The sequence below is a fragment of the Stegostoma tigrinum genome, chromosome 7 (assembly GCF_030684315.1).
Source record: "Stegostoma tigrinum isolate sSteTig4 chromosome 7, sSteTig4.hap1, whole genome shotgun sequence".
Taxonomy (NCBI): domain Eukaryota; kingdom Metazoa; phylum Chordata; class Chondrichthyes; order Orectolobiformes; family Stegostomatidae; genus Stegostoma; species Stegostoma tigrinum.
The window spans coordinates 5,900,904-5,915,504 of record NC_081360.1 but is presented as its reverse complement, the minus strand read 5'-3'; the positions used below and the strand labels follow the sequence as shown (position 1 = coordinate 5,915,504).

At 39.6% G+C, this 14,601-nt stretch overlaps 1 protein-coding gene across 6 annotated transcripts in view; it reads left to right on the top strand.

The window, feature by feature from the left end:
- pcnt (pericentrin) overlaps window positions 1-14,601 on the top strand; it is a 323,443-nt gene that overhangs the window by 32,205 nt on the left and 276,637 nt on the right. For 5 of the 6 annotated variants that reach the window (XM_059647013.1, XM_048534228.2, XM_048534229.2 and 2 more), the window contains exons 4-5: window positions 1,342-1,524; window positions 7,310-7,459. In XM_059647013.1, coding sequence (XP_059502996.1) covers window positions 1,342-1,524; window positions 7,310-7,459 — 333 coding nt within the window. The remainder of the gene's footprint in view (window positions 1-1,341; window positions 1,525-7,309; window positions 7,460-14,601) is intronic. The other variant, XM_048534231.2, reaches the window with a different exon arrangement.

Genomic DNA, 14,601 nt, shown 5'->3' with positions numbered 1-14,601 from the left:
TGGGGGAAGGGGAGATTTTGAAGCTGGTGAAGTCCACATTTGATACCATTGGGCTGCAGGGTTCCCAAGCGGAATATGAGTTGCTGTTTCTGCAACCTTCGGGTGGCATCATTGTTGCACTGCAGGAGGCCCATGATGGACATGTCATGTAAAAAATGGGAGGGGGAGTTGAAATGGTTCGCGACTGGGAGGTGCAGTTGTTTATCGCGAACCGAGCGGAGGTGTTCTGCAAAACAGTCCCCAAGCCTCCGCTTGGTTTCCCCAATGTAGAGGAAGCCACACTGGGTACAATGGATACAGTATACCACATTGGCAGATGTGCAGGTGAACCTCTGCTTAGTATGGAAAGTCATCTTGGGGCCTGGGATAGGGGTGAGGGAGGAGATTTGGGGGCAAGTGTAGCATTTCCTGCGGTTGCAGGGGAAGGTGCCGGGTGTGGTGGGGTTGGAGGGGAGTGTGGAGCGAACAAGGGAGTCATGGAGAGAGTGGTCTCTCCGGAAAGCAGACAAGGGTGGGGATGGAAAAATGTCTTGGGTGGTGGGGTCGGATTGTAGATGGCAGAAGTGTCGGAGGATGATGCGTTGTATCTGCAGGTTGGTGGGGTGGTACAATTTCTTCCTCAGAAGAGTCTGTTTTGTGTTTTTTACAAAAATACAAGTTATTTTTGCATGTTGCATTTTGCTGTAAAATTTCTTTTTTTGTGTGTTTAGATTGTGTTCTGTGCATGCTTATGCCTAAAGAGAAATTTAAGAGTAATCATGTTCCAAAATTATGCAGAATGCCTGATAAATGTTTTGCTTTCTTGCACTTTTTTTCATTCATTTTCCTGGGAATTCACACATTAGCAATACTGCTTTCTGTATGTTGTGTTTCATGTTCCATTGGCATCTTACCTCCATTCCACAATTTTCTGTCCTTTTGTCTTTGAAGGTTAGATTACGGTTTACTTATTATTTCACCAGATGACTGTTCTTTATGCATAAGTCCAAATGTTGCCATAATGTAGGAAAAAGACCAACTTGATGAAGACATCGAGTATGCAATTTCTCAAGTGTATGACTGATAGTAGTAGCCTGACCATCACCATATCAGATCACTTGTAATTTAAGCGCTTATCTGACCTGCTCAATCTAGATAATATTATAATTACACTATAAATCAGTTATTTCATTTGCCCATTTGTGTTTTGTTAGACTTGTGGATACATTTTAGAAGCAATGCAATTACTATCGTGTGCCAGATGTGTACTGGTATCTAAACCCTTTTTTTTCCCCACAGTTGTATACGTGATAATGTTATATTATTCAAAATCAAATTTTCAAATCATATGATGTCTTGTAGGACAAAGAAGTGAAAAATAGTATCGAATGTGATCCTTCAGAGCTCCATGTCTGCCGGTTAAGAATAATTGAGCTTGAAGGGCAGTTGCGAGACAAAGAAACAGCTTTGGAACATTTCATCATTGAGCTAGAGGATCTGCAGGAGCTACTGTCTAGCCACCAGGACAGTGAGCAAATGCAACAGGTACAGATGTCAAGTATTTCCAACAGTTAGAGCAATTAAAGCTTTGGGTTATAGTATTTTCTGCTATTTTAAATTCTGTGCTGCCACTGAAATTAACTTCATTTCTATATTCTGATCACTTAACTGTGCATCAAATGGTCTCATCATTGTTCTCTTTGATATATCCTGGCAGCTAACCACATTAATCATTTTGTTGGTTTTTGCCAAAGAAATTAGCTCATACTCAAAACTCTGGGTGCAAAACTAAATTTTTGTATCACTAAGAAAAATATCTTTTTAAATGTTTTAAATATCAGTAGCTTGCTGGTGTTTTTAGGTGCTGACTTATGGCAGTTCATGGTTTGTGAATTATGACAGCCCTCTGTGAATCTTGCTCAAGTAAACTTTTGAGTGTCGGTAGTCTCTTTGCCTGTGGAGGCCATTACATTTAACTCTATCCTCACATGACATTTTGTATTCATGCCTTTTTTCACTGGATGACAATCAGGAGTCTTTTCTTCTGTCCCTCCAGCCTGACCGTGTCAGGCTTAACGATGCAGCCCCAACACACCGAATCTGACCTGTTACCAGCTCATCTGCGGGACTTTGTATTATTCCAGGTGATAAATTTACTTGAGCATTGGGGAATATCTGATCATATCTGAAATTATTATTGTAAACCATATCCGTGATAGCAAAATTAATGACACTTTGAGTCATAGAGTCACACAGCATGGAAACAGACTCTTTGGTCCCACCAGTTCATGCTGACCATGTTCCCAAACTAAACTAGACCCACCTGTCCACACTTGGCCTATATCCCTCCAAACCTTTCTTATTAATGGCTTCAGATTGGTATGGCAGGTCCACAACATCGAGGGCCGAAGGGCCTGTACTGTGCTGTAATGTTCTATGTTCTAATGAACTTATCCGAATGTCTTGTAAATGTTATAAACTGTACTTGAATCCATTACTTTCTCTGGTGGTTCGTTCCATACACAAATCACTCTGTGTAAAAAAAAAGTTGTCCCTTAAAAGGTGACAAATCCCCAAGAGCAGTGGGGTAGCACCTTGAGGTATAAAGACATAGGTGAGAATATTGTAGTTGCTTTAATTATAATCTTCAAATGCTCTTTCGATTTGGAGCCAATTTTTAGATTGAAATGCTATGCTATAGTCCAGGTGATACATGGAAGCTTAAAGTTCTTGCTTTTCTCTGTGCTCACGTGGCGGTGCCCCTCAAACTATATATAAAACCACTGTTGTTCGCTGATGGGAGGAGATACTTATGGTCATTTGTGGAGGGTGGCTTACTGCTTAGTTGAAAACCTGTTGAGAAGTTATTAGAATATATAATTATAATATAATTTAAGGAACACTAAAGAAAAATCATGCCTTACAAATTTTGATTATTTGTATTGTTGGCTAAAGTAGTGTCCTGGAGAGTGTGGATATGTATTATTCGTATTGGACTTCCGAGAATCCCATATAAAATGTAGTTAACTAAAGTTGAAACTTAATGGCAAATTATTGACTTGGTTAGGAAATTGAATAGTTGACAGGCATTGGAATTGATTAATGGCCAAGTATTATAAATGGTAGAATGTAACAAGTGGTGACCTGAAAAGACTTTTGTTAGGGCCTCACTATTTACTAATCACTTAATTTGTACAGTCGGCCACATATGTAGAAAGTCACATATACAGATATTACCATTGACACTAGGAAGGGCAGCATTAAAACAGTAAAATTACAGACCTGTGGACAGTTGAAGTAAATGACAAGGCTGTGACATTTAGATTTTAATTCAGGCAATTGAGGTTACTCATTTGGACTTAAAAATGATAAATTGGGTAAACGCTGAAAACAATGGCTGTTGAGAGTCCGGATATGTATATCATGTGGTCAAGTACAGAAAGCCATCTAAAATCTTACATCGTGAACAGTGAAGCCACCGGCGCTGATCCCTGTGTATGTCACTAGACACCAGCTACCAGTCACAAACAGCCTTCTATCACCACCCTGTGTCACCACCTCCTAGTCAGTTTTGGATCCAACTTACTAAGTTACCCTGGATCCCATGTGCTTTTACCTTTTTTATCAGTCTCCCATGTTGTATTTTGTCAAAGGCTTTGTTGGAATCCTTATAAGCTACATCTACACACTTGCTCACTTCTTTGAGACATTCAACCAGATTTATTAGGCGTGACCTTCATCTGGCAAGACCATGCTGACTATCCCTGATCAAACCTTGCTTCTGTAAATGGGTGATTAATTCTCTCCTTCAGAATTTTCTCCAGTAGTTTCCCTGCCACTGATGTGAGACTCACTGGTTTATCCCTGGTTTATCTTTATCACCTTCTTGAAAAGTGGAACCACATTAGCTATCCTCCAGTTCTCTGGCATTTGCCCTAATGGCAAGAGAGCAATGGCTTATGACAGTCTCTAACAAAAGCAGAAGGCTTTCCAACCCTTTCTCAACCTGTCTGCATCCTTTGTTACAGTTGATCACACCGTTCTCCTGGAATGCTTCTCTCTATTTTTGCATGTATGCTGAGAATGTCCAGCCCCATATCATCATGGAATATCTGTGTTGCTGGCTAGGCCAGAATTTATTGCTCAGAGAATAGTTAGAAGTCAGCCACGTTGTCACCATCTGCTATGGTGCCCACGTCCCCAGAATTTTCTCCTCAGGTTCAGGATTACCAGGCCAGTGACATTGCCACTATGCCACCACCTTCACTCCACCAATCTGCAAGTTATTAATCTCTAGATTACCACTGGAGCCGTGGGCAAACTAGCATAACAGTAAACAAAATCAAGGAGTTAAATGTGTGGCTCAAAGATTGGTGTGGGTAAAATGTGTTTCGGTTTTTGAGGCACTGTCCCAAGTATTGAGATAGAAGGGAGTAAAAGAACGTGTGATCTATGGTAACTTGGCAAGTTAGATCCAAAATCAGTTTAGTGACAGAAGACATGGTGATAGAAGGTTGTTAATGTGACTGGAGATCAGTGCCCATTGATGTACCACAGGGATCAGTGTTGAGCTGCTTATTGTTTGTGATATTCATAAATGATATAGATGGGAATATGGGGGCAGGATGATAAGTTACTTTGCGGAAGGCACAAACATCAGCAGTGTGATTAGCAGTGGGGAGAAAGGTATTCGGTTATGAGAAGATATCAACAGATTGGTCAGGTGGGCAGATCAATGACAGATGGAATTTAATCCTGAAAAATGTGAGTTGATACACCTGGAAGAAGGAACAAGACGGGAGAATGCACAATGAATGGCAAGACTCTAAGAAGCTCAGAGGAACAGAGGTTAGTGAGATTCTTGGTGCGAGGGTGGTGGGTGTGTGGAATGCACCGCCTGGGAGTGGGGACACATTACAATCTTTTAAAAAATAAAACTTGATATGCACTTGAAGCGTCATAACATTCAAAGTTATGGGCGTAGTGTGGGAACGTGGCACAAGTGTAGGTAGTAGTATATTTTTGGCAGTGGAGACTGTATGGGCCAAAGGACCTCCTCTGTATTCTGATTCTATGACTCTGAGGGAGCTGTTCTGTTGGGATGGGTTTAACTTGAACTGTGCTGCCATTAGTGTCCTGTCCTGATGAATGAAATAATTAGGCTGTAAAAAGGGTTTTAGATTAATTGGGAGAGCAAATATTTGGAAACGTTACCCAGAATATGGCAGGAAGGGATAAAACAACAGTAAATTGGGTCAAAAGGGAAAAAAATGGTAGAAAGGCATAAATCATGGCTCTTTACTTAAAAGCATATAGTAGCCGGAACACAATAAATATATTTGTGCTAATAATTAAGGTTTAAGGTTGTGAACTTATAGCAATTGCTGAGATATTCAGGGGTATGTAACTTTTTGAAATGGCAGGTGGAAAGGAAAGGGTGGTGGGATAGTATTGTTAGAGAATGAGATAAGTGCAACAGCGTAAAATGATGGTGACTCTGAAGGCATAGTAACTGTGGATGGAGGAAAGGAGAAAAGGGTAAAGAAGACAATGGTAGCAGTACTTTATTAGTCTATAGGTCTAACAGTAGCTATATGATAGGACAGAGAATAAATCAGGAGATAATGAGGGACTGTAACAAAGGCAGTACATTAATCATGGATGACTTTAATCTTCATGTAAATCAGAATGGCCATATGACGGAAAACCCTTGAAGAGTTCATCCAGTATATAAGAAACAGTTTCCTAGAATGGAACCAACCAGGGATACGGCTATTTTGAACCTGCTGATGCATAAATAGGCAGGTTTAATAAATGACATGAGTGTATAAAACCCCTAGGAAACGGGCACCATAATATGGTGGAGTTTAGCTTTCGGTTTGAGTTGGAAGAATTTGGGTCAGAAACGACTGTGCTGTTTAAATAATAGTACTGCTCAAATACAAAGGATTGAGGACTGAGCTGGTTGAAGGAGTTTAACAGCAAAGACAATTGAGGAACAATGGCAGATGTTTAAGTTCATGGCTCACAGCAATGATATGTTCCAGTGAGGAAGAATTCTAGGAAGGAGATGAGCCAATAAGTGATTCACCAAGAAAGTTAAGGGTTACAACAAACTGAAAGAGAACACATACCATGTGGAAAGATTAGCAGTAAGGTGGAGGATTGTGGGCATCTTAAAAATTGACAAAAGTTGACCAAACAGGTCATCAAGGGAGAAAATGAGAAAATGAACAGAAATTGCAGGAAAAGATCAGCAGGTCTGGGCGGTATCCGTGAAGAAAAATCAGAGTTAATATTTTGGGCCCCAAAAAGTTAACTGATTTTTTTCTTCACAGATGCTGCCAGTCCTGCTGAGCTTTTCCAGCAACTTCAGTTTTTGTTCCTGATTTACAGCATCCTCAGTTCTTTTGGTTTTTATCTTGCGATGGAAGGTGATCCGGGTGAAAGACTGATAACTCCCCTGGAGCTGATGAGATGCATCCCAGGATATTGAAGTATGAAGTTACACATATAGTGGATGCCTGGTCCCTGCTCCCCTGTCCCTGGAGTTGAAACAACTGCCGGTGAAATGTTCTCTGCACTGGTAGTAATCTTGCAGGATCCTTTATTGGCAGAATATTTGGAAATACATGCAGTCATTCCCCCAACTCTTGAGAATCCCCACAAATGATGAAACTCACAATTGTGGAGCTTGTTAAAAATGGGTTTAAAAATTGCGGATACACAGTTTTTGCCTGCAGATGTTGATTTTTTTTAAAGTTATTTTTTGGCGCAAATAGGTGCTTTCATAATTTCATGCATAAAGTAATATGATCAAGCAGAGTCAGCATGGCTTCATGAAGGGGAAATCATTCCTGACAAACTTAGAATTCTTTCAGAAGGGAACAAGCAAGATGCATTATGTTTGCATCTACAGAAGACATTTGATAAAGTTCACACGCTAGTTTATTTAATAAAAGTTCGTGATGTTAGAGTAATATGTTAGCATGGAGAGAGGATTGGCTAACTAATAGATTACAGTTGGGATAATGGGTATATATTTAGGATGGCAACCTGTAACTATCAATCTCAAATTTAAAGGTAAAAACTGAGCTAGCATCTGCTTCCGTTTGTGGAAGAGTTCTTCACATCAACCAGCTTTTGTGTGTAGAATTGCTTCATTGCATCTCTCCTGAACAGTCTGGCCCAAAATGAATGGCGGAGCAGACTCAACTGGCTGAATGGAATACTTCTGCTGCTGTATCTTGCTGTCTTAAATTTACTGCATAAAATATGTAATTGTAATAAACTAGAACTAAATGTTCTAATTTTGTTCTGGTCCCATCAGGACTTAGAGATGGCTGTACAGAAGAGGAATGGTATTATTAGCCAGCTGACAGATAACCTGCAGCAGGTTATTCAGAACAGAGATGAGGTCCAAAAGGAGGCTCTGGAGTTAACTGATCAAATTCAGTCTTTACAGCACCAATTACAGCAGGTATTACAACTAGAGATATGCTGCTTAATCCAGATACCTTTGCTTGCAATTAATTTTTGAAGCCAGCTGCCACTTGACTACTCCCAATGCAGAATATTTTTGTCTTTACTAAACTGATATCATTTACTAAAGAACGAAACAAAATTTTGTTTTAAATGTCCAAGTCTAGCACCAAACATTTTCTCAATTTGTTCTTCCATTATTGAGATACAATGCAAAATATAAGTACTTTTCGTGAATATTTTGAATGGCCACAGCAGCGATTCTTGTGTTCTGTCTGGGATTTAGGACTAATTTTGTGGACTAAATTTTGCATGGTTGGTCAATGTATGCACATTCATTCTATAATGTGTATTCACCTTGTGAAGCAACCAAATTAAAACTACCTCATAAGCAACTTGTGTGGTACTCATTATATGCAGTAATGTAACAGTCTGAAAAGATTTTTTTACTAACATGTCTTGTTGCTGCATTGATTATTGCAGGTAATTTGTTTTTTATTTCAACTGTCATTAACAAGATAATTCCCTGAATAGTAAAATCATCATGAGCTGGTTCTTAGTGTGGAGCTGGAGGAGGATCAGGAATGTTGGTGTTTCAGGTCAGGACCCTTCTTCAGATTTTCGTCAACTTTTCTGCTCCTCTGATGCTGCCTGGCCTGCTGTGCTCCTCCAGCTCCACACTGTTATCTTGGATTCCAGCATTGGCAGTTCTTACTATCTCTGAATGAGCTGGGTCTTGTAGGTTACTGGATAATCTTCTGTTCTTTTAAACAAACTAAACTTAAGTGGCATCATAAAGAGTAAACTGTTTTATGTGAATTAATTAATGCAGCTGTCACCTTGGTTCAGTAGAAGCTGCACATTTTCTCAGAAGACTTATTATTAAATTAATTGCATTTTTAGGTTGGTGGCTCAGTTTTTGATACTGAGGTGGAGTCTCCCATTAAATTGTAACGTTAATTAATTAATTGTCTGTTTGAGTGTACAAAGAAGATCCTAGTGGCCCACTCTCTCAAAACTCAAGTTGTCTTGAACTAGCACTTAACCCTCAAACATCATAACACAGTTTAGTGGGTGACCTGACTGATAAATACTGGATTTTTCTGTGTGTATATTGCTTCCACCCCAAGGTTAACTACTATTAAGTAGCTCATCAGAAGTAATACATTGTCTGAAAAATGCTGTGCAATGTCACAAGGGCTAAATGAAAGTTTTCTTTTAAATTTTGTAAGAAAACAAGAACTTGATTTTAAAAACAACATTGTTACCTTGAAGTACAATGTTTATTTTCCATTATTTAAAACAAACTGAATAATTTTACTCTTCAGGTACTTTATTCTAACACAAGAATAAAATCGAGAAAATTATCAACCTTGACCACTGTTTGGTATGAACATTCAATTTATCAATCATTTAAATATTTCTCACTCATAGTATTGTAGTGGACCAGACCAGACCAGACCCCTTCAAAATATTTTAAGATGGTAGCCCGAGCCCATCCTTTTTTTTATATTTTAAAGGTAGATGTGACGTGCATGTTCCAGATGCGATGCTACTGGTCAAATAATGTTAAGCAAAACATGTGATATGGGAACTGCAGATGCTGGAGAATCCGAGATAATAAAGTGTGAAGCTGGATGAACACAGCAGGCCAAGCAGCATCTCGGGAGCACAAAAGCTGGCGTTTCGGGCCAACGCCCGAAATGTCAGCTTTTGTGCTCCTGAGAGGCTGCTTGGCCTGCTGTGTTCATCCAGCTTCACACTTTATTATTAAACAAAACATGATTTATTTAAACACTATAGTTAAAATGCAAGCAAAAGAAAGAGGAATTTAGAATAACTTAGCTATTGGAAAACTTAAATGAATAATAGGCACAGTACCCATTGCTGTTCCAATGTAGTAATGTCCCATAAACGCACCTCTTGGCAAGAAGATACTTTCAGACACAGATTCTTACATGCAATTCTCCAATGCAGGAGGAAACAACAACAAGAGAGATTTCAGAGAATGTAGCAGCTAGGAATCAGTTTACTAAAGCTCCAACTCTTGTGGGACCCAAACAGCTTCTGACTGCTGCAGCGAAAAAAACTAGAAAGTCTGGTCTGAGAGAGCTGGCCACTCACCTTCCATTGTTACAACTGTTTTTTTTAAACTTAATAAAAGCCTATTAAACTGTTAACTTAGCCAGAGACAGCAAGAACTGCTGATGCTGGAGTCAGAGATAACGCAGTGTGGTGCTGGAGGAACACAGCAGGCCAGGCAGCATCAGAGGAGCAGGAAAGCTGACATTTCGGGTCAGGACCCTTCTTCCGAAACTTTCGGAAGAAAGTTCCTGACCTGAAACATCAGCTTTCCTGCTCCTCTGATGCTACCTGGCCTACTGTGTTCCTCCAGCCCCACACTATTAATTTAGATTATTTCCTGTAGTCACATCGGTACCTCTGCCTGTCCAACCTCTCTTCAAAAAAAAACCCACGACAGAATAACATTTTTAAAGTGGCAGCATCATCACAGTATTAATGATGTTGCAGAACTGAACTGTTTTTACATTTTGAAATTATTGTAAGGTCAAATTCATTTCCACAGTACTTTGACCTGCATTTTTGCTGAATCTGATTCGCCAGTGTGAATTTTGATGCAAATTTTCAATGGAATTCTTATACTGTGCAGTGTAAAACAATAAATGATTGTTATAAAGTGTGAGTTTTGCTTTGTTTGTTCTGCTTTTTTCTACATGACCTGGCTCTAGTCTGAAGCTTGTGAGGATACAGTAAGTGTAAAATATGTAAGTGCAAAGGTGTGCAAATAGTCTCTGTAGACCAGTTCTACGTAGAGTGGCTCTGACTTTGTTAGGTACTGTGAATGTGCAAAGTGTCATGAAAAGAGCAAGAGAGGAAGATTAGATTAGATCAATAGCTTCTTGGGGATCATAAAGTGACAATGGCTATGCTAGATTGTATGAACAGAGGTATTGTCTACTTTAGATCTGAAGCTTACTATGCATGCTTGTATAATAGCTTCAGTGCATTAGAATGTCCCAAGGTACTTCCCAGGCATGATTACCAGACCAAATTTAACACTGAATACTGCTAGATTGGGTGTCCAGAAATTTGTTTTAAGAGTTGGAAAATAAGAAAAGATGGACAGCAGCAGATTCTTTAAGTATATGAAAATGAAGAAAGAAACAAAGTGAGTATAGCCCTTTAGAGAATGAGCCTGGGGAAATAATAATGGGAACCAAGAGCAGAGGACTTAAATAAATACACTACATCAGTCTTCACATAGAAGACACGAACAGCATCCTAAAATTGCTAAGTATTCAAAGGGCAGAAGGCCAAGAAATAAATACAGTAATTATCATTAGAAGAAGAAGTGCTAGAGAAAGTAATGAGGCTAAAGACTGTTAAGCCCTCTGGGCCTCATGGGATGCATTCCAGGATATTTAAGTAACTTGCTACAGGAATAGTGGACATGCTGCTGATCTCTTCCGGAAATCCTTTGATGCTGGGAAGGCCCCAGACGATTGTAAAACTGCCAGTATAACACCTTTATTTAAAAAGGGAAAAGAGACAAAAAATAACAGAAAATTATAGGTGACTTAGCTTAACACCTGTTATTGGGAAAATGTTAGAGTCTGTTATGAAGGCTGTAATAGCAGGGCATTTACAAATATGTAATATGATCATGCAGAGTCAGGGTGGTTTCACAAAAGGGAAATGGTTGCTGACAAATTTGTTTGAATTCTTTGAGGAGGTAACAGCAGATTAGATAAAGAGAAAGAAGTGAATGTAATATATTTTGATTTTCAGAAGGTATTTGACAATAGGGGAGGCAATGCCCCAGTGGTATTATTACTGGAGAGCTAATACAGAGGCCCAAGTAATGTTTGGGGTCCTGAGTTCGAATCCTGCCACAGCAGATGATCGAATTTGAATTCAACAAAAATATCTGGAATTAAGAGCCTGATGATGACCATGTACTCATTACTGATTGTTGGAAAAATCCATGTAGTTCACTAAAGCCCTTTAGGGAAGGAAACTGCCGTCCTTACCTAGTCTGGGCTACATGTAACTCCAGAGCCACGGCAATCTGGTTGACACTGAACTACCCCTCTGGGCAATAAATGCTGGCCTAGCCAACGATTCTCTCATTCCCCGGGATGAATAAAGATAAATTAGAATTCAGTTTATTGTCACTTACTCAAGTACAGGAATACATGAAAACAGCAAAAAGTGAACAAAGTTCCCATTTCCAGTGCCATCTTATGTACAAAGATTCCTAAGTACAAAATCTTGAGTATAAATTAGAAAAATAAAGAAATAAAGTTTAAAAAATTGGCATTACAGTCCTTTTAAACCTAAGTACAAAGCTACATTGGTACAAAATCTTAGGTATAAATTAGAAGGATAAATAAAGGTAAAAGTTTAGCATTACAATCCTTCGAAAGCAGGCAGTCCATACTAGGCTTCACCTTGAGGCTGGGAGTCTGCTGGGCTTCATTCATGACTTGGCAAAAAGAAGCAAGTGCACTGTAGGCAGATTTGCAGCTGAAACAAAAATACTTGGAAAGACATTGCAAGAGGCATACAAACCATTTATAGAAAGATATTGCTAGGTTAAGTAAGTGAGCAAAAACATGGCAAATGGAGGAAAATGCGAAGTTGCTCATTTTGGAAGGAAGAATAAAAGGACAGCATTATTTAAATGGAGAAAAATTGCAGAAAGTTACTTGGGGTACTTGTGCACCAAAAATGAAAGCTAGCACAGATGCAGCAGGAAATCAAGATTGCCAATGGTAAGTTGTCTGTTGTGTTAAGGCATTGGAGAAGGGAAGAATAAAAGAAGGAAAGTCTAACTGCAATTGTATAAGGTGCTGATGAGAACACATCTAGAGTACTATAGTCAGTCTTGGTCCCTTGTTTCAGGAAAAGTATTAATTCACTAGGATGATGCCTATTATGGAGGGATTGTCTTATGAGCGAAGGTTAAGCAGACTGGGACTCTATTCACTGTAGCTCAGAAGAATGAGATGTGGTCTCATTAAAACATAGAGGATTCTGAAATGGCTTGACAGGGTAAATGCTGAAGGGATGCTTCCTCTCATGGTTGAGTCTCGGATCAGGAAGCACATTCTTACAATTGAGGGACACTAATTTAAGACTGAAATGAGGAGGCATTCCTTCTGATGGTTGAGAGTCTTTGGAGCTGCTTGCCACAGAGAGTTGTGGATGTAGAGTCCTTGTGAATATTTAAGGCTGGGGTAGATTCTTGATCAATAGGAGAATCAAGGATTACATGAAAAAGGCAAGAAAGTTCATGTGAGGATTGTCACATCAACCATGATCCTATTGAATGGCAGAGCAAGCTCGGGGGACCGAGTAGCCTACTCCTGATCCTGTTTCTTACCGAAAAGAAGGTACTTAATAAGAGGTAACATATTAGCATGGAAAGAGGATTGGTTAACTAATAGAAGACTGAATTGGGATAAGGGGGAGCATTTTCAGTATGACAGCCTGTGACTAGTGGAGTGCCACAGGGATCAGTGGAATCTCATGTGGCGGAATGAGAGGTTATGTGCTTTGGCAAGAACAGTAGAGGAGCTAAATATCATTTAAGCCAGTCAAGACTGCAGAAAGCTAGCGAACAAATGGTTTTGGGACCTACTGTCAATGAGTCAGAAAAAGCTAGCATCAAAGTTGTGTGGGTGATAGGGAACGCAAATGGAATGTTGGCTCTTATTTCAAAGGGAATGGAGTGTAAAAGTAGGGGGGGTTTTGCTAGAACTATACAAGGCCACAGACCACAGCTGGAAAACTGATCAGATTTGAACCCTTAGCTGAAGAAAGATATACTGGCATTGTCAGCAGTGTAGGTTCACTGGGCTGTTAAAAACTGTAAGAACTGCAGATGCTGTAAATCAGAAACAAAAATAAATTGCTGGAAAAGACCAGCAGTTCTGGTAGCATCTATGGAGAGAAATCAGTTAACTTTTCGGGTCAAGTGACCCTTCCCCAGAACTGGGCATTCTGACAGGGTAGATGCAGAGACCTTGTTCTCCCTTGTAGGAGACTGTAGGACCAGAGAGTGGAATCTTAGAATAAGGGATCATCCTTTAAGACAGATGAGGAATTTCTTGTGAGGGGAGTGAATCTGTGGAATTCTTTACTGCAGAAACCTGTCAAGGGTGCATCATTCAGTCTATTCAAAGCTGTGCTAAACATTTTTAATCAGTAAGCGAATAGAGGGTTTTGGAGAAAAGGGAGGAAAATGGATTATGAGATCAGCCATGAATTCATTGAATGGCAGAGCCATCTGACTAAGTGGCCTATTTCTCATGTGTCTAATGGTAACTCCTGTTTTAAGTAAGATAGTTTTGGAAGGCAACTACAGCGGTTAGTATCTGGCCAAATAAAGGGACAACAGCCAGTAAGTGGTCAAATTTGATGAGGTTTATAGTTGAGGCCTGAATTGAAGACGTGCATTTCTCTACGGGTTTATAGAAGAGCAGGTGAAAAGCATAGGCACAGGGATGCAAATTTTACATTTCTGACAATGTTGGACAAGGATTCTATCAAACACAGGAGAGTTAAAATTTATGCAGTGTGGACATTGGAGACTGGTTGGAACAGCACTGAAATAATAAAATGTGGAAGTAAGAAGCACATAGATGAGGGCTGAAGCAGGGACCAAGATGGGCAGTCATTTTGTGGGTAGTAATAGGCAGTCTTGATTATAAGATAAGTTCTTGCATGGAAAACTCAGGGTCAGATAGGACAACTAGGGTCATGCACAGTCTGTTTCAACTTTCCTGTGGCTGGGGGAGCAAAGGTATCAGCTTTGATGTTTAATTGGAGAAAACGTCTCATCTGATACTAGCAAGCTGCTAATAATTCAAACCCCGTGAAGAGAAGGAGACAGATTTTCTCAGTATTTACATACAAAATTCAGAAGGAGCTTGGCTATGTCTGAGTTTGGCCACCTATGATTCTCTTGAACACCTGGAAATATTGACCCAATCTACATAATTTCTCCTCATAGGACAATCCCCTGTTCTCAGGAGCTAGTGTAATAGGCTTGTACCTGATGTGGAGAGAGTACAATGATGTTCTTCCCTTGGGTGAGATCAAAATTATTATAGT